Source organism: Dermacentor albipictus, chromosome 8, assembly GCF_038994185.2.
Source record: "Dermacentor albipictus isolate Rhodes 1998 colony chromosome 8, USDA_Dalb.pri_finalv2, whole genome shotgun sequence".
Classification (NCBI taxonomy): Eukaryota; Metazoa; Arthropoda; class Arachnida; order Ixodida; family Ixodidae; genus Dermacentor; species Dermacentor albipictus.
Window position 1 is genome coordinate 113,246,974 of NC_091828.1, and position 19,214 is coordinate 113,266,187.

The 19,214-nt window shown below is 44.8% G+C and overlaps 1 protein-coding gene across 3 annotated transcripts in view; it reads right to left on the bottom strand.

Moving 5' to 3' along the window:
- LOC135920103 (uncharacterized) overlaps positions 1–14,296 on the bottom strand; it is a 33,788-nt gene extending 19,492 nt beyond the window's left edge. The window contains exons 1-8 of one of the 3 annotated variants that reach the window (XM_070524182.1): positions 14,056–14,296; positions 13,254–13,426; positions 11,858–11,974; positions 7,986–8,090; positions 5,364–5,621; positions 4,542–4,626; positions 3,463–3,621; positions 544–1,013 (exon numbers count right to left, since the gene is read on the bottom strand). In XM_070524182.1, coding sequence (XP_070380283.1) covers positions 544–1,013; positions 3,463–3,621; positions 4,542–4,626; positions 5,364–5,621; positions 7,986–8,090; positions 11,858–11,974; positions 13,254–13,426; positions 14,056–14,187 — 1,499 coding nt within the window. In that variant the 5' untranslated portion in view covers positions 14,188–14,296. Of the gene's footprint in view, positions 1–543; positions 1,014–3,462; positions 3,622–4,541; positions 4,627–5,363; positions 5,622–7,985; positions 8,091–11,857; positions 11,975–13,253; positions 13,427–13,695; positions 13,831–14,055 lie in introns of those variants that run through there. The other 2 variants (XM_065454169.2, XM_070524183.1) reach the window with 2 other exon arrangements.
- Positions 14,297–19,214: the final 4,918 nt, after the last annotated feature.

Genomic DNA, 19,214 nt, shown 5'->3' on the forward strand with positions numbered 1-19,214 from the left:
GCTCCCCCCCCTGTGACCCTGTGACAAGTTGTCTCTTCACAAAATTTCATTTCCCTTATTAATGCAAAAGCAGTAAATGGCTTATTAGGCGGGAAATCCGGCGTTGTTGTCGTGGCCAAACGATGGTACAAAAAGTTACGAACCCTTGACCTTTGGTGGGAGTTGAACCCACGAACTTTGGTGTTAATTAAGGCAAAGTTAAGACTAGTTAAGAGCATAGGCACAGTGCAGTGGTCACAATGCTTTCACATTCATCCATATAGAGGTAACAAAGTGCCCCTTGAATTTTTTCATTCCACATCTCAGTAATGAAAGTGGCTAATTTCCCCTATGCTTTCCTTGGCTTCATTGTCTGTTGGCTTCACGTGGTTGTAACTAAAAAAACATCGAGCCCCTCAGTTCCCCTCAGTCATTTTGTTAAGTTATGAACAGACAAAGTTACGCGTCCTGAAGGTAACAGATAAGGACCGATCCCACTTGGCACTCCGTGCACGTAAATATATGGTAAATCTACACAGTGGCAACAGGATTATCATATAGTACCTGACTTCCTCTGCTGGCTTGTCTGAACTTTTTCTTTTGTCTGGGGAAACTTGCGCTCTGGTGTTGCACCCGACTTCCTCTGGTTCCTCTGCTGGTTTGTCGCAATTTTCTTGTTTGTCTGGGGAAACTTGACCATCTTGTTCTGCCATCAGAGTTTCTGAGGCTGCTTCGTCGGTGCACATTCCAAGTAGCTCGGAAACAGTGACATCCTCCAAGACGGCGTCGTGATAGTCCGGACAATCAAACAACTCTTCTTCTGGCTGGTTACTCTCTGCTAGAGACACAGCCGGGTCTGATGCAGAGCACGACTCCACAGAGTCCGAAGGCGTGGTTTCGAATGTGTGAAAATTTTCAGCCCCGAAGGGTTGAGAAGACGTGTCATCAGGCCCACCAGACTCCTGCAGGCTTGGCTTGTCCTGGCTCATATGCAAGTCGGTTGATGAACTCAGAGGAGACTTCTGGCTTGCAGGCTGCGAAAAAGTAAAAAAAAGAAATTCTGCAGATTCAGCATACATTCTCAAATGTAGGAACTGGTTAATTAAATGCTACAAAAACTGTTCCATCTTCTGCACTGCGTTTTGTGACACAGCAATTACTGCGTACCGGGCTGGCAATTCGGCAAGATTATCCACAAGACCGTGAGATCAGCCCACTTTACTACTTGCACTATGTCTGGGACCAGCCCACCCTACTTGATGAGATACCGACCGATTAGTTGCACCAAACTTTGAGAAAGAAGGTGTAAAAGACATCTCTGCAATAAAAAAATGATCCACTTGAATACGCACACTTGGTGCATCGAGGATATTTATGTACTGTTTGTTGTTTCAACACGTAATTCCGTAGCGAAGAGAGCCACAACCGCCTATGAGTTAGTCGGTGAAACTGCAGCATCAGCCACGGTCAGTGAAGTCCAGAAGGGCTCGCCTAACAAGCTTCGCTTAAAAGAAAAATGTGCAGATTTCATGCACTGTGGGAATCGATGTTATGTGAAGCATTTTGCAGGTACCGGGCTATCCAGCAATGTTTGGACTAAGTCAGAATTTTGATTTATTCACAGACAGTGACTATCGGATGGCCAAATGTTTTGCACGTATTGCGTTTCTTTTTATGAGTAGAAAGTCTTTTATTAATAGATGAGGATGCCCAAGTCCTCTGTGGGGGAGAGATGGGCGCATTGTTGGACTTCACTTAGTACACTGAGGCCCATGATGCCGTCTTTCTAAAGAATTCAAGCCACTTGACAGGTGATCAGTTGTGCTGAGGCTCTACTCGGTCAGGTGGGTGGTTGAGCAGCCTTCCTAGAGCTACCCTGAGTAGGCCTAACATTATTTGTCTTTTTAGGTACGCATGTGCACATTTGAAAGTGTTGTTCTATATATTTTTTCTAAAACATTGTTTTTTTTTTGCAATTGAGCAATTATGTATCTTTTTTTTTGATTGGGTAATAAAATCAGCTCCCTGAAGCGGGAGTAAATATAGCCAAAAATAGTGTCTTATTTCATTACTATAACTTGGTTGGTTGTGCCAACTCGTATTTTATTTATACTTTGTATTGATTACATTATTAGATACTGTCTTCCATATTTTGATTTCCCTGCAGTTATCTTGTTCAGCTATGTATCCAAACTATGTTGACTTTGTATATGTCCCCCCCCCCCCTCCTGCAGTAATGCCACTACAGCGAGGGAGTACTTCTGTAAAATAAATGAATGAATTTGTTGTTTTATGGCACAAGGGCCAATTACCATTTTTTCACGATTCTAAGCACCCCCCCCCCCCCTCTATTTTTGCGAAAAAAATTTGGAAAAAAATTTGCATGCGAATCTAAGCAATCCCTATATTTAGGAGGAGCGCATAGCCAAGGCTGCCAAGCACGGTTGCTCACTCTGTCATCGAGCCGGAGCCGTCGGATAGTTTGAGTCCCGAGGTGGCACGGCGTCCGCAGTGCGAGTACGCCGTACAGCCGGAGTGTACGGCTGTACAGCGAAAGCTGCAGAAAACATCCCCATCAACCATCGCAAAGTGGATTTTGGATGCTTGGAAGCATGTCCAAGTGGACGTTGCAGTCAAATCATTTAAGAAGTGCTCGATCACAAACCACTTTGACGGAACAGAAGGGCTGCTGTGGGATACCGAGAGCGGCGGTTCAAGCGGTGCGACGAACTCTAGTGGCAGTGATAGTAACTGAGCACCCAACACAAGCGGTGGGTTCACTGTCTGCACCGATTTTTCTTTTGGATGTTTGCAAAATAAAATTTTATTTCTCGCACCCGTCTTGTCGTGATGTCACAGCGAAAAGAGGGAGGGGGGGTCATTCTAGATTTTTCGAATCTAAGCACGAATCTAACCCCTCACTTTGGGCATCACAATCGTGAAAAAAAGGGGGGGCTTGGAATCGAGTAAATTCGGTGTGACCAAAGAGCGCCAAGTCAGTGTTGATGAGTTTGCAGTGGGTAGACGAACTCCGATAGGTTGGTGTGACGTAGCTGTAAAGGGGCCTAAAAGCGATCTCTGTAAAGTGCGTAAAAGCTATATGTAATAAAATTATGGCAATGACTAATGAGGAGTACTAAGAACACAAAAGATACATTGTGACAGAATATTTTAAAATTCATGAAGCCAAACACTTTTCACGATGCACTACTGCCTTAAGAGAGCCCTTGAAACGGAAGGAAAACGGAAAATAAACAAAAAATAAAATGCTGCCACATGGAAATCATTTGTACAGCTGTTCTACCTCAGACGCACATTTACTGTACTTTCTTTTCACGTGCTGTGTAAAATTTTGAGTGTGACATTTTCTAAAGAAAAAAGAAAGACAACTACGACACCTACAAAAAAAAAACGGCTATTTTCCCAATGATAAGAAAAGAGTTAAGCAACTTCATCTCTCTGAACCTGTGACTTTGTACTCACCATGTGCTGTCCATCAGCATAGGCATGCTCTCCATCGGCATCAGCCAGCATCCGTTTGAGTCCACACCTTTTTTTCACTTCACCCACAGCAGCTGAAGACTCTGGAAGTTTTTGCTGTGCAGTTTTAAACCGGCTCTTCAGGGCGATCGACCAGCGACGCTGCAAGTGGTAAGAAAACGACCATTGGCGCTCACAGATCAGCATACCCACTCACAAATACACTGACTCACACTTGGCATGATATCAAGCATTGGTGAGTGACCGAAGATGTGAGTGGACGTGAGACTGAACAAGAGTGAGTGCCAGAGGGGAGGGAGGGTGCCAGTTAACTCGACTACACAAAAATAAAGAAGAGAAAAAGAAGAGAAAAAACATCACTTCACGATAAATGTTATTCTATTTTATTCGATACTCTGCTTTTTTTTCTTCTTGATTCGATTCAATGGTCAATTCGAAATCTATGTGGTATTTGCACACCCCTAATTTATAATTATTGATATATCGAACTGTTTCACTATCCCCTTCGACTTTGACGTGACCGAGATCGACTGCTTAAGACAGAGCAAGGAAGTTAACCATGACTGAGCACGATTGGCTGCCCCACAGCGGGTGAGAAGAAGGGAGAGAGTGGTGATTTAGGCATAGTGGACCATTCACCGCTGCCTCACAGACAGTCACTAAGTGCAGTCAACTTCAAAAACCACAGCTCTGCTCAGGCCACCTGCTGCTCTTTAAAACATAAATTGTTACAGGAAAGTGTACATTAACAGAGCGTTAGAGCTGCCATTTAAGATGAAAGTGTCCTCTTGGACACTTCACAAAATTTGGTAACCCACTATCGACATGTTTTCACAGCACACAAGACAAGGACTGAAGGAAGAACACAACACAGGCGCTGTGTTGTGTTCTTCCTTCAGTCCTCGTCTTTTGCGCTGTGCAAACGTGTCGATGTTGAATCACCAAATCGCCCAAGCTTCCACATTATTGGCAACCCAGGCAGGAATCTTCACAGCTAGAAGTGCGCCAGAGTGTTGCAGGAGAGTATTACTGAGGAATGCTGTGCACAGATGCCATCTTACCCTGTCATACTTTCCTTCCATCACGTGTGGGTACTTTGACACCAACGAGTCCAGTACTCTACTGTACAGTCTGTTTGTCGGATATCTGCAACAGAGATTCAGAAGCCATGGTTCACTGCCCGATTGCGAGAGTCCTTTGAGCAAACAACATTGACTTACAGTATATTGTACTATATACTCAGTTCTAACGCACCCTTGACTGTAACACCCCCACCCCTTACTTTCAATTAGTCTTCACTCACTACAATGTTACGGTAACAGAGAGACACACTAATTTGTTTTCACTTGAAAAAAGAAAATTTATTGCATCCGAGCCACATTAGACGTGGTATCCCTCGTCGTCGCTGTCCGAAACCTACTTATCAATATTAACTTCTCGGAGCATGCGGTCTTCAGTTATGTCCATGGCGTGTAAGATGCTGCCTATTGACATTAAGAACAAAAGACCGGTGGCACCACCACCTTTAAGTTCCCGTACTAGCCTGCAGTGAGTTCACACATTTTGGCAGCGTCCGCTTAGGCCTAATTAATTTTTATTGGGAAAGAGAAACTGCATTGAATGTTAAAAGGCCCAGAGGCTGGATTACTTTGAAATTTGTGACATCATACTTACGCAAAGGTTTCAGTGCTAGATTTAAAAAAAAAAACTTTCACTTTTCCTTCTAACATGCAACCTAATGTCACAAAAGTAATAAATATAAAGTTATCAAAGAATATTTTGTCAGTCTAACTGACTAAGTGCTTCTCTTCAGCGTACTTTCATTTAACACACGAAAGGCATCAACGACACAACACAAATGGAAGCAACACCAATTCACTCACAGAGTCATTTTGCAGCACGCCTTAAAAAGGACTGAAACGATGTGCCTCCTGACTTTCGCGGTGACCGGCCGCTTGTTCTCCAAGAAGGTGTCGCACGAGATGCCAAAGGAAGGAGGAAGCACAAACTTGAGACAGTCGTCACGGTTACACTTCACGATAGGGCTGGGTGCGGTGCTGTTTGATGACGCCACATCTATGGTGTTCACCGACCTGTCGGGCTGCAAGGCACTCGGTTCGTCTTGAACCTGCGGGAGCTTCCTGCAGTCCACGACAAGAAAAACGTGACAAGTCACAAGTCGATAAAGGAGCCAAGAAGAAATAATGCTACTACTATATGATGTAAAACTTGAAGGAGCTTTAACATGTAAAACGGAGAAATTCTTATCAGACAACTGCACAAATATGAACAAAATGCCTTGCAGTTAAAATAAAGCTAAATTTTAACGGCTGTATAAAGCAGAATACTTGAGAACAATGATTTTCTTTAAATGAAGATTGCCAGAAATTGGTAAGCTTAGAAATAAATTTGAAGCACGAAGGTTACGAATTAGTAACTATGCATCAAAAACTGATATTGCAGTTCCATAAACTACATCTGTCACAACACGTAGAGTAGACACACTTGATAAAAGAGTACAGGATATGTGAAATTGTTACAATGTTTACAAGGGTGTTGCTTAACTCCTACCCTCAAATGTGCGGTATATTTCAGTCGTGCACAATACATCAAGTATGTCCACTTTGGATTTATTATTAGGTGTAGTTTACAGATTATTGTTTTTATTGCCGAATGAGTTGCAAACTTGATACATGGGTTTATTGAAATTTTGCAATTCTCAAAAATAAAAAATAAAGATGATGCACAAATTCAGTATTTTAGATTTGAGCTTCTTCATCTAAATGCAACAAATTTCCTTAAAAAATTGGCACAGCAGTTGCCAAGAAAGACATTTTATCTCTTCTGATGTATTTAGAAGGGAGCTCAAGCAGTTTTTCCCCAAAGCATAACTAAACTGTCATTACAGGTAAGAAAAAGAAAAGCTAAATCTTTAAACTTTTTAGTCCTTCATCCCTTTAAGAAGCCCAGTGTGATTCATTATCATACTTCAGAAGCTGCCCACATGACTCGAGACTGTTTGTTATTGTCATATCAGTGCTCAGCTTCTTGTGAGGAGTGGAACTAGTAAAGTTTTGTAACAGATGTACATGTGCTTCTTAAAACACTTTTCAGCCGTTAAATGCCGAAGCCCACGGTAGAGTTCTCGTTCACCTTTTATAGTAGCATTGCTGACGGGTTTAATAGCAGTGAGCCATAAATTCCATGCACTCCAGACAGAGCCGCTTAAAGCAGCATGCTCAAAATGGAGCCTAAAATTCATATGAAAGATACATTATCGTTAATGTTTGAGAAGATACAGCTCAGCATCTATTTTATAACTTATGAAATTAAATTTATTTCCAAGAACACCCCCCCCCCCCAATTTTTTAAACTTTGGTAAGAAATTAAACCTTCCAGAAAGTGTCAAGCTGTCTTTCCCACAACCCCCTACTGCACAAAGTACGGTCAACAATACTGATACAATGATGGCTGCTATGTGGTTCTCAAGCTGTTCTTACTTTTTCAAATTCTTTCCCACAATACTGATACAACGATGGCTGCTATGTAGTTCTTAAGCTGCTTTTGCTTTTGCAAATTCTTTCCCATCATATGTAATGTACGAGTGAAGGAGTAATGCACAAACTACACAACGTACTGGCCACCACAGTTTGGGCAATAGTGCAGTGCTGGAAGGCTAGCCTGGACTTTACGAAGTGGTTCGCTTGAAAGTACAAACGTCCACAAAAATTGTGCCTTTTTCAGACGAAGCCATAATTCACTAGGAAACACAAATAGCAATGCGGAATGTGCATCTGCCGACAGATAAAGGAGTGAAAGATTGTTAAGAGAGAATTGCACATGCGGTATGCCTACCCAGAGAGATGACACACCAACCCCTTGCACAACCTAGGTTACCAGGTACAGCCATCCATTTGTTTACTATATTGCGCGGGCACACTACGATATGGGTCTTGAAGGGAACAGTGCAGCACTTGACACCTGCACTGGAAGGTGCTTCTATCATTCTCGCAGATTATCGCCAGTGTAAGGCTCTAAAGTGGTGTGCAAGTGATGCTGGCGTGGTACAGTTAAAAATGTGGAAATCTGTGCCCAACTTGAAATGGTGACATAATGACAGTGGACATCTTGCAGTGAACAGGAAAAATTTAATTGTCTTTTTTTTCTTCCCCACCACAGTTTCTGTATGCACTACTACCATGCACATATTGCTGACAGACTGCAGCAAAATGTTTTTGGTCATGCCAACAACCACTGCCAAGCAAGAAGTACCCATTTATAATGGTTTATTTACACCTGCCAAGCAAAAGTTATTCATTCTAAGGCAAAGCCGACAACATCACGCTGGCATGCAGAGGATCTCAGTCGCACGATGGAAAGAAGCTAGCGGAATCTACATGAGTACATTGTCTTCCCCGTTTGAACGCCCTTTCATCAGCATTCCAAGCTTCAAGTACACTACTCTGAACGCACAAATCTGAATGAAGAACTTGAATTGTACTCACACAGCTGTGCCACCAGGCACCCCAGATGTATCACGTTCAACCACTGCAATGGTCTGTACAGCAGCATCGGACGAGGTCACAGACAACCTAGGTATTTCAATGAAACTGCCGAAACAGGTCGACACAGAAAAGAGTTTCAGTGAAGCGCAGAATCAAAGTACTGCACCGTGATCCAGGAGCATGGCCCACTAAACCCAACCATCTAGTGAGAAAAACTACACAGAGCTTTAAAAAGCTTTGCAATGATTTTCCTTAAAACCGGAGGAATGCACTGGAATAAGTGCGATGCTTTTTAACAAATACATATTCTCAAAAGAATTTTTTGAAAAGGACCTCATGAACAAACATATAAAGAGTGTAATAGTATTTGCTTTTCCCCTTCCCCCTCAACACACCTGCCAATCTGTGAATATTAAACGAGTGGGGGAGGAGGTAATAGCACACATTTTATCAGTTTGCTGTGATCACCTACCTTTTAAGGGATACACAGACATTTTATTAACAATTATTTACCTTTAAATACAGCAAACTTTGAACAGCAGCAACAGATTACATTTAGATCACGGTGACTTTTTCAGTGGCTTTCACGGTGGAGTGCCAGGTGCAGTGACTACGCCCCATACTCATCAACTCGTTCAGGAAGAAATTGTCTTCGATGGACTTCAACTACAGATTGAATGCCCTTCCAGCTTTCTTTTGCTGTTTTTTGTAATATTGGGTGGCTCCGTCCTTCCCCACCTTTAAAGCATTTGAATGCATCCAAATTCGTAATGTTTACAAAAAATTTGGGGGGAGCTGGCACAGCTGTGAGCACAGCTTCCTTTCAGTCAGGATGGCAACAACAGCGATGCCCCACCTATTGCCCCTCCTTGCTTTTCTTTCTTTATGCAGTGTGCATATGTTAAGCCTTCAAAGCCGAGTATCTAACAAAAGTGCCCATGAGCAACAAGGAAGCAGTGGCAGAACAGGTAGGATGCATTGACAAACACTGTTTCCCTGTTTGCTAGAAGACTAGATGGGTGTGCAAGCATGCTCGAGCTTTTGCTAGGTAGCAATAACTAGTAAGTTAATATCAGAACTTAATAGTTACGTGACAACTTAATGATAGCATAACCTAATAATAGTAATAACTTGCAAGAAGGTTCGCTGTGGGGTAATACCCCATTCAGACGGGCAAATTTAATGTCAGTTTGAGCAAATGCACTTCGCCGTTAATGTCATTCGGAGGCTGTCAGAAGAAAAAGTTTAGAGCATTTGCTGCAGAGTGCCCTTGCCAGTGAGTGTGTTTGATGGACTCACGTCACTACGCTTAAGTCTGTATGTAGCCTTGATAGCATTTCTTCAAATGATAAATAAACAAATAATGCACAGATAGCAAAAATCCTAAGACCACTTTTTTGTGATTTAGAATGTTATGAGCATCACCGTGACATTAGAGGAGGCAAAACAAAGTTGAAACATTCATTTTTGACATCCGTCAAACCTTCCGTGGATCCCGCCATTTTGACTGCCTGGATTTTGGATGTGTTCCTTGCCTAAATTAGCTTAAAATGAATAGACATGGTAATGATATAATAGTATTTCTATTTTTCATTACAAAGGTTCTTATGAATTTTTTTCCCATAACTATATAGGAACCGTTTCTAACTCCTAATGCCGAAAACCACATTGAGCCCTATGGCTCCATATACTGTCATTGCCATCAGTCCTGAATGACACTTCATTTTGCATTCTAGCACTGTGCCGCAAAAGTGGCACTCCACGAGGTGAAGCGCGCTCCATCAAAGTACCACCAAAATTGCACGTCCGACTTGGGTAATTAATGACTCGTGCTAATGAGAACAAGTGCCCAATGACTTGTCTATGAGCTGCCACGCTCGTTATCCTCAACCATGGCAAAAGAGATAGGGCATCGAAGTCTGCGGGAAAGAGTGAGTAATCTACTGTAGGAGATTCTAGGCTTCCTGCTGAATACAGCAGAATAATATTTGGTTCTCATGCTTACGACAGCATTGTCTACAGATCCCAAATGTCTTCTTAACGTGTTCTCAAACACCACAGTGCCCTTTTAAAGATGAGTACATACAAACAACATCTATAATTAATCTCGAAGTTCTTTTCAAAAGTAGGCAATAGAGTGAGTAAGAAAACGCAGATTATATAAATGCCCTTTCTTTATAAGTTGAGATAACTTTCACTATCACTACACTGTTCTTTGCTTAAATATCTCTGCACTCAAAAAACTGCAGGACATATAGGCACTGTTTTGTGGCTGTTCATGACATTGGTCGTATACTTGCGCATGTGCAGTTTGCACTGCTTTTGTTTATTGCCTAGGAGTGCCAACCTATAATATTAGTGAAGGAGCACATGGCTTACGAGTACATTGTATGGAAAGGCAGGCATACAAAGCACACATATAAGAAGGAGAAAAACATCCAAACTCATTCTCAGACAACTTCTTGTGTTCTGTGCTTTATGGGCCCGCTTTTCCATATTACGATTTCCTGTCAGCCTGTTCGGCATTCTGCCATTCTAGGTTTATAGGTTGTCTACGCAGCCTCTGCAACAATGAAGTGCAAAATTTCAATGTGTGCTAATGTCCTACTGGACGCATCTTTAAACAAAGCCTGCCTAGAAGATACACCTTTTGTGGGATGCATACTCACTTCATTCACGATGGCTCTAGACGCAACAGACAAGTAGTGAAATACTTGGAGCACCCCAAACTGACAAACAACATATTGTTTTTAGATCATAGTGATTTTCTTTTCAGCAACGTCCTTGCGCCAATTTTGCCTGCTTTAGGAACTTGTCCGAATAAGCTTGCTCGAAGAGGGTATGTTTCTTGTTTCCTTTCACAATCAGAAGACTGGCAAGGGTGTCTTAGGAGACAGACAAAAGAAGCTCTTTCGCAAACAGAAGTTATTTTTCGTAAGAATGTAGAACAAGCCCACATTGTAAACTTTATGGGAAATTCCAAGAGTTGGCAGGTATGCGGATGCTACAGCTCAGTCCCCTTAACACTGCTTTTTACTGCAGAAGCATTTTCATTTTTTCGAGCTCTCCCAAAGACTTCCCTTTCACGGAAACATCATCACCCTACATGACTTGACACAGAACAGCACGTATATCGGCCATCTCGCCTGTACTACAGCAACAGGTGTGCTGATTACCAGCTCTACGAAACTGTGCAACAAAACAAAAAACGCCTTCTAAATATCCTCACTGCTACAAACATAAGTAGTCAAGTGGCCCCATCATTTTTCTAATAAAATCAATTGATTTCTTTGGCTATTTCTCCCTTTTTCCAAAACACCCAGATTTTACCCCTAGAGGAACTTGCTTTCGCACAACCAAGCTTCAAGACATGTTTGCCGCCAAACACGAACTAACCCTTTGAGGCATATATGCTGCCATGCAAGAGCTTTATGGCATCTCATGGTTTAGATGCCACATTCGATGGTAGCACCCTGTTACGTATCTCCACCACGAGGGCTGTTGATTCCAGGCTGCACTTGTTACCAAAATCCTCTGCATGACTCTTGGCGAGATGCGCCATTAAACATTTCAATGCCATATTCTTGTAAACCTATTTCTCACTACTTTCACATTGCTCCTACAGCCCCCGACGGCAGCAGCAGCTTCAGCAGTAACCTAGTTTGGCTCAGATGTCAAATAGTTCTATTGTTGTAACAACAAAAATAGGATCAGTGTCTACATCTGATTCAGTAGCAAAGAAAGGCACGGGCTAGCGGTGCAGTTGCATGTGCAAGTAGCACATGCAAGGTACACTATTTCTTACTGTAAAAAGGTTACCAAGTTTACCAGTATTTCTTTTTAATATCAGGCAATAAGTATGGACAACTCACAGCACTGGTTCTGATGTTTCCATAGTGTAGTCAGCAGTTTCTTGAATTTCCATAGCATCACATGCTTGCAGTGAAACATCACCTTTGCCATGGACTGAAGCTGTCTCGCTTGCACAGCTGCAAATGTCAAAGGGAATTTTGCTGTTTAAGAAACTAGGCCTGTTCTGTGCCAGAAACTTTGAAAATTAATGAGCCAAAATTGCAGCATTAGCACATGACATCACAGATTAGACAGCATCACCAGAATAAGCTCGACACCACTAATTCAAGTGCCATCCCAAATTCCTCTAAGAGCCAAGGTCACTGCAAGATGTACTTAGGATGATAGGACATTGAGCTCTTCCACCTTCTAGCCAAACATTAACATATAGTTTGCGAGAGTGACTACGTATACCCTCTGCATGTAGGCATTAAAAGAAAACAAAAAATAGTGCGCAAAGATGAGCAAAATGTAGCAACTCTTCCCTTGTACCAAGCACAATAAGACCACACCAACTTAAAAAAATAAAAGTTATTTTTTCCACATACGTGTTTCACAAAGACATACAATGAAACAAAAGCGGGATGAACTTACACAAAAGCGACTTGGCTGGACAACTGGTGTTGAAAAGCTTCATCATGGAACTTGACATAGAAACACACTTAAGGGCCAATAATAAACAACCAATAAAAGTGCTTAGTTTGCACATGTTCAAAATTGACATGCAGTACTTCGTCTGCTGCAGCGACGACAATCCCATAGTATAGGATATGCAATAAATACCGGCACATTTGCCAGAACGAGAACCATTGAAACTGATAGCACGTTTTAGCATTGCGTTAGCATTGTACCTCTATGGCGTGCAAAATGAGAAGAAATGAGTGGCTGTTTGTCAGTGCCAGAGGCGTAGCAACAGGGAAGGGGGGGGGGGGGCCGGGTGCAAGGGGCCAGTGGGAGGGGGGGGGGGGGGTGTCATATACGTCTGAAGACGCCCCTCTTTTTGCCGGCTACACTCGGTGGGGGGGGGGGGGGGGCACAGAGGTCCTATGGGCCCCGAGTGCCAGACGACCTGGCTACGCCAATGGTAAGTGCTCAGACAAAGATTCATAATGTCAGCTTGACATTTACTTTCCGTAACTCTCAGATTAGTGAATGCAGCACGGTGTGATATGCACACAGCTGCTGGGGAGGTGCACGAATGTGTGTGTGAACACAGCGCTCCTGTAAGCACCACTGCGGCAGAGACGAAAGCACGAAGGTGCGTCCACTTGGCTTTGTCGCTTTTGCAGCCAGACACGCTGTGCATCTTGAACTTCTAACCATCCACACGCGGGCTTGTGCAACGGCGGCGCGAACAGGCCGCAAGCGTCCGTATAATTGTGACAGTGCAACAAAATAACATAGACCAATACTCACGAGGCCTGAGGAGGTGGACAAGCGGGTGGAGCGTTGTAACCACAGGTAGTCACTGGTACACCGCACATAGTCGAAGCACTTCTTGAAAAAGCGCGCAGCTTTGCTTTGTTTGGAATTGCATCTCCAGGCAAAAGGTCTACAAAGTCGTCCAGGTCAGCATCGAATATTTGGATCTGTTGGACATAGGATGCATTTTTTTTTCTTAAAGGGAGGGAGTTTCACAGGCAGGATGGGCAGCAATGCGCGCAATAGGCTTTGCCTTGTTCTATGCTTCACCTGCACCAGTGGCACCACGAGGAAACGCTTTTCAACATTCGCTTTGCACAATTATCAACTCGCCTGTGCTTCGTATGGTGAACTACACGCAGTTCTAGTACGGTTCAGCGCGCTCCTGCATTGGTGAGCTGGACTGAGCACGGTAATACATTACGAGGTCACTAACCAGGCAGTAGTCGTCCTGCTGCCTGGAGTAATTTCTTCATTGGAGATGTTTATTACTTTTAATGTTGGCGCAGTGGCTCTTTTAAAACCGCTATTTTTCTTCAATATCAGCCAGAATCATTGTACGTTTATGAGCCATCCAAAGCGTCGGGCTCGATTCCCTTGAGTATTTATTAATATACCGATTCCGAACGCGATTCGTAACGACTCCCATTTGCGCGAGGAGCTCATGGGACGCATCGGCAGCGTATCGGATCGTTACAACACCTGCACAAAGGGTGCAGCGTATGCAATGGCTGCGCATGCACATGTCGTACCACATGTACCCCAACACGGAACAAAGGGTGCAAAGGGTTTCTACCAGGGTGTTTTCAGAATCAAATTCCACGATTCCGGCCAGTTTCTCCAGCAGCTCGACGTGGGTTCCAGTCGTCAGCTTCAGCTTTCGTCTGTTGCCGCTTTGTAGTATGACGAGACAAAACACGTCTCCCATTTTGACAAAAAAAAAGGCGCGCGGAGAGACTGCTCGCGCCACTCACAGATTCAAATAACCACGTGCGCCACGGATACGAATGCTAAACCGATTGCAAACGCGCGCGCCAGGCGCGGGAAATCGTTTTACAGTGTTGCCAGAGGGCGCCCAGCGACACAGCCAAAATACGGGGATTCTGTAACTGCACCCATATCATCCCGTAACGAAAGCACCTAAATATTGTAACAGAAGTAGCCAATCATCCAATAAGGCCGATAAAAAATATTTAACTTGTATTCCTATCACGTAAAACGAAACACAAATGTACAAACAAAAAAATGTGACACGATTCGAAGATCTTTTTTTTTTTCTGGTAATACTTGCAACTATCCTGAACTATACCAGCATTCTACTTCACTATACATGACACTGAAGGCACACAAAAGGCGAGAAATATCGCGTACAAATCCAATCAATTGGTTTGACCAAACCATGGCCTCCGAGATCAGCCTTCAATGCCACGTTTCGCTCCGGCCGTCCCACTCGGCAGGCTCCCCAGCCTAAAAAGTGCAAGGTCATAGAAAGGCAAACCGCGCGAGATTTCAACGTGGGCATTGCCTCTCTGTTCACGTGTTGTGGAACACTTTCAACGGATACATCCCAAGTAACTTTTCAGCTCTGTCTCGAACATTTCGGGTCTCAAACATCAAATCCACTTGTGCCTTTATTTTTCCAGTAGTTTTCTGCACTCTTATCTATTGATCTTGCAATACGTATGTTTTGTAATTTATTAAAGCGTTCTTATGTAACAGGTGGCGCTAGTTGGGCTGCCCTCGCGGACATTTTACACTCGCAGGCGTGGGTTAGCGGCAAATACAATGCCGCGGTACCTTTTTGGGTGTCGCTACATTACAATTTTTTTATTTCGAAGGACCGAAAAATTCCTTACTCGATTTTCCGAACTTCCCTATCTAACGAAATAATTCGAGCGCGGTGATCGCTTCGTTAAATCGATTTTCAACTGTAGTTAGTGACTGCTCGTACTTTCTACTCGTCTCATAAACTCTTGCAGAGGTGTGCCACTTCCACATGCCCACGTGAATGTAGCGGGAGTATGTGTACACACACAAAAGAAACAAAAATAACACATTTGAGATTAAATAGCCACCAGCACGTGATTTGTCCCCTCATACACCTTCGGCCATCATTTTTTAATCATATAGCAGCACAAAATCCAGTTTTTCTCGCCTCATCCAAGCTGCAGCAATATAAGCGGAGAGACACGTACGAGAAACCCTCAAAACCCTTAAACTTCGTAAAGTAGCGACACTCTACTCATCCGCCTTCACTCCTCCTCGTTTCTCCTCTCTATCACGCTTCCTCCTCGACCGTGGCGCCGCCTACACTGCTCGAGCGTAGCAACGGTGCCAACATGCGCTCCTCGCCACTCCCTAGACGCTTCTCGAGCGAAAATGGCGCTGAAGCACGGCGCGAGAGCCCACGTGATGCTAACAGGCCAATAGCGACGCGGTGTCAGCCTCGGCCAGAGCGCGCGAGGGGGAGGAGGCATTCTTCAAAGCGAGGCGCTACTTTGCGAAGTTTAAGGGGTTTTCGAAGTCCTCGGGTGCGAGCGCCGCGGTGCAGAGAAGGAGCCGGCCACGCCCACCATTGAACTGACGCCCTCTCCGTGCATATGGAACGCCGGAGAAAAAAAAAGAATCTGCCAGCGCGCGCAAATCTCGGAGGCCATTAATAAACTAATAGCATCCTCGACAAATCGCACCGGGGCGCCCTAATGCGCCATTTCGTCCAGTCATCGTCACCCCAGGGCTCACCGGCCGCGGTGCCCATTGGTGCGACTTGTCGAGAATACCATAAGTGTCAGTACAGAAAGACAAAAGAATACTACGTAAATATTTGCGTTCCGATTGAATGACTTGACTAGACAGACAAAAATTCGGCAGAACCCACCTCACGATTGCTGCCGACGATAATGCGCTTAGCATTGAATCGTTACAGCGACACGACGTATTGGCACCGAGTTGTGTGTGAGGCGCGTGTACTGCAGCGGGACTCCTCCTTCGCGCTTCCCTAAGAACACTCGGCGCCACCTAGCGCAGCCGCCGCGAAGCCTGCGTGTGGCCTTCTAATTGCGCGGCGCGCCGGTGCGCCTGAACTACGCTCCAGTTGCTGCCCTCGCCTCTTCGGCGTTCTGCGAGAAAATGGTCTCACGTCCATCTATTTTCTATCCACTTTTACTGCTATTTCCCTCTCCCCCGACGACACTGCATCGTGCTCTCTCAATGGCTGCAGATAAGCGTCTATTCACGAGTGCGTTCGTTCGATCGAGAGATTTTGCGGGTCCTCGTTTAGCTTTTATAACTCGGTATCTACTCGAGTTATGCCCTACATTAGTGCCTGCGATTGACTGAACTTAATTGTTTCGACAGTCGAATGCACAATTAACGTGGGATTCGGTACTTCTCTGCAGTCTTCACGCGTGCTGTAGTTTCGGATGGCCCCGTAATTATGGCGTCGCACATCAACATGCAGTCCGCCTTTGCTGGTAGAATGGGAAGTCGGACGCCTTAACCCAGTGTTTCTCAATCTCTCCCGGTACGTGAGCCCTTTTACTAGTACCAAACCTACCATGACTACCCCCCCCCCCCATTGACATTGACATTGACATTTTAAATTACAACAAAAAGAGCTACCAAAAACTCCCGTTTGTGTTTTTTAACAAGGTTCGGTTTAATTGTGTATTTTAATGAAAATGATGTTCTTGCTTTCTTGATGCAACCATATGTGCTAAACGCCAATTCTACAGTTTTGGTGAGACAAAGCGGGCTTCGGTTGGGAGGCCGTATTCGGTGAAGTTTTCTCTGTGGCAACTGAAGGTTCCGATTGCCGGCTGTCTTGCCGTTCCGGCGACCATCTTTGTGTCCAACACTAATACCACACTCTGCATAACAAACATAATTTCAGGGGTGGTGGTATACATATGTATGCTTATGTTACTCTTAAAGGAAACGCGGCGTTGAAATAGTTTGGGCGCCGCGACCAACAATTAATCTCTGTTCCGCCAAGCATAATGAACGTATATATATGACGATGAAACGTTGGACGACCATCTATGACCACCAGAAAAAAGGCGCATGACTCATTCGAGGGTCATGAGCCGCAGTTTGAGAAACGCTGCTTTAGCCGGTGAAGTCGGTGTCTGTCTTCTGTCTTGGGCATCGTCGGCTATCGTCACGTGACCGGAGACGATGGTACCACACGTGGCCGGAGAAGTATGCGACACCGTGTGCACTGGCCTGGGTCCTTGCAGTCGCCCACCGGACCATTGCGTCGGACGAACTGGATCGATGGGTTCGCTGATAGCGACGTGGCCTCGTATCTACATGTAGTGATTATCTTTTTTCTGTGTTATTTACTGGAGTTATGTACCCGCATAATATCACGAATATAACCTCATTCTATTTGTGATCGAGTACCAAACGCGTTCGCTCTTTAATTCCCGCATAGTCGCATCACAGCGTGGCGTTGTGCCATTGCTTATACTAGTTCTCGAAACCGTTATTCTGTTTGTTGAATGCAACTACAGGGTGTTGAAATTCGGGATCAGCAGTCTTACAGCACGTTCATTAATTAGTGAACAATATGTTCTCTAAAGAAACGCCGCTAAAGCAAATGACACGATTAAAACTTAAGTTCTGAGGCTCTACGTAGAAAAATCGCGATCTAATTACCGAGCACGCCGCAGTGGTGGACTCCGGATTAATTCTGACCATCTGGGGTTCTTCAACGTGCATCCAATGCACGGCACACGTATACGCGCGTTCTTGCATTTCGCCCTCATCTAAATGCTGCCGCCGCGGCCGGGATTTGCTCCCGCGACCTCGACGCGAACCGACACAGCCACGAATCAACCATGCCGGGTAAGTCGTTGAATATTCTTCTGGATTCTTTCTTCTTTTTTTTTTCCTCAAAGCACGTGCGGACACGCTAGAAAGAATTCCCACGACTCGATTACGAGGCACGCCGTAGTGGGGGACTCCGGCATCTTTAACTTGCCCCAATGTACGGGAAACGGGGGTTCTTGCATTACCTTTTACGCATACTCAGTGGACAAAGTTGTCTATTACTTTCGGCCACTATGGTACGTGCAAGTGTTCGTAGTGCCGTCGTTGCATCGGCCATCATATTCCATCTTCGTCAGCCGGTTCTTGTCATATGGCCGTCGTCGTCCCATAGTCCTCATACATTCGTTGTCATACCATCGTCGTGATGCCGTAGCGGTCATTCAATGATGGTCATTCTAACGTCGTACGCCATATGACTCTCGTCATGCTACCCTCGCGCGTTTCACGCAGACCCAGTGAACCAACTTGCTCATAATAGCTTCGGCAACTAAAGGTAGGTGCACTTGGTTGTGATGCTATCGTCGTAGATGCACCCCCGTGATTCCAGCTTGGTAACATCCGGCTCGGCGGAACGTTGCTGGAGCGGCAGCCGGTGGCTGATGTCTGCTTGTTTCTCCATCGATAGGCGTTCAATGATGGCGGGCCTGTGCCGGCCCTTGGAGCGTGGTGTGCAGACTGCTCGCTGTAAAGGGTCCATACATTCGGTGCCGGTTAGCACCATGTCCGCTACAAGGCAGCCATGCAACACAGCAAGCCAGCATCCGGCACATACCCAAGTGGGGGGAAGGGCCAACTGTAACCCCGATCGATTGACGATGCGGAATCGTTGAATGGAATTATCTCACGGATATGTACATCTAAAGGGGCCAATTGTGAATGTACTGATATATCCATGGATTTCCGTCCCGAAAACGATATGAGCTCACTTCTTCGCCGTCACAGGTGTCATCAACACCATCGTAATCTCTCTTGTCGCGTGGCCTGCGCCACTCACGCGCTGTGCCGTACCCGTACTCCTCCAGGGCGAACGTTCGATCGTTAGCAGTCATGAACGAAGACAAGCGACTGCCTCCTTCGCCGAAGCGTCCACGGTGGAGCCGCGGCATTTTCACAACAGACAGA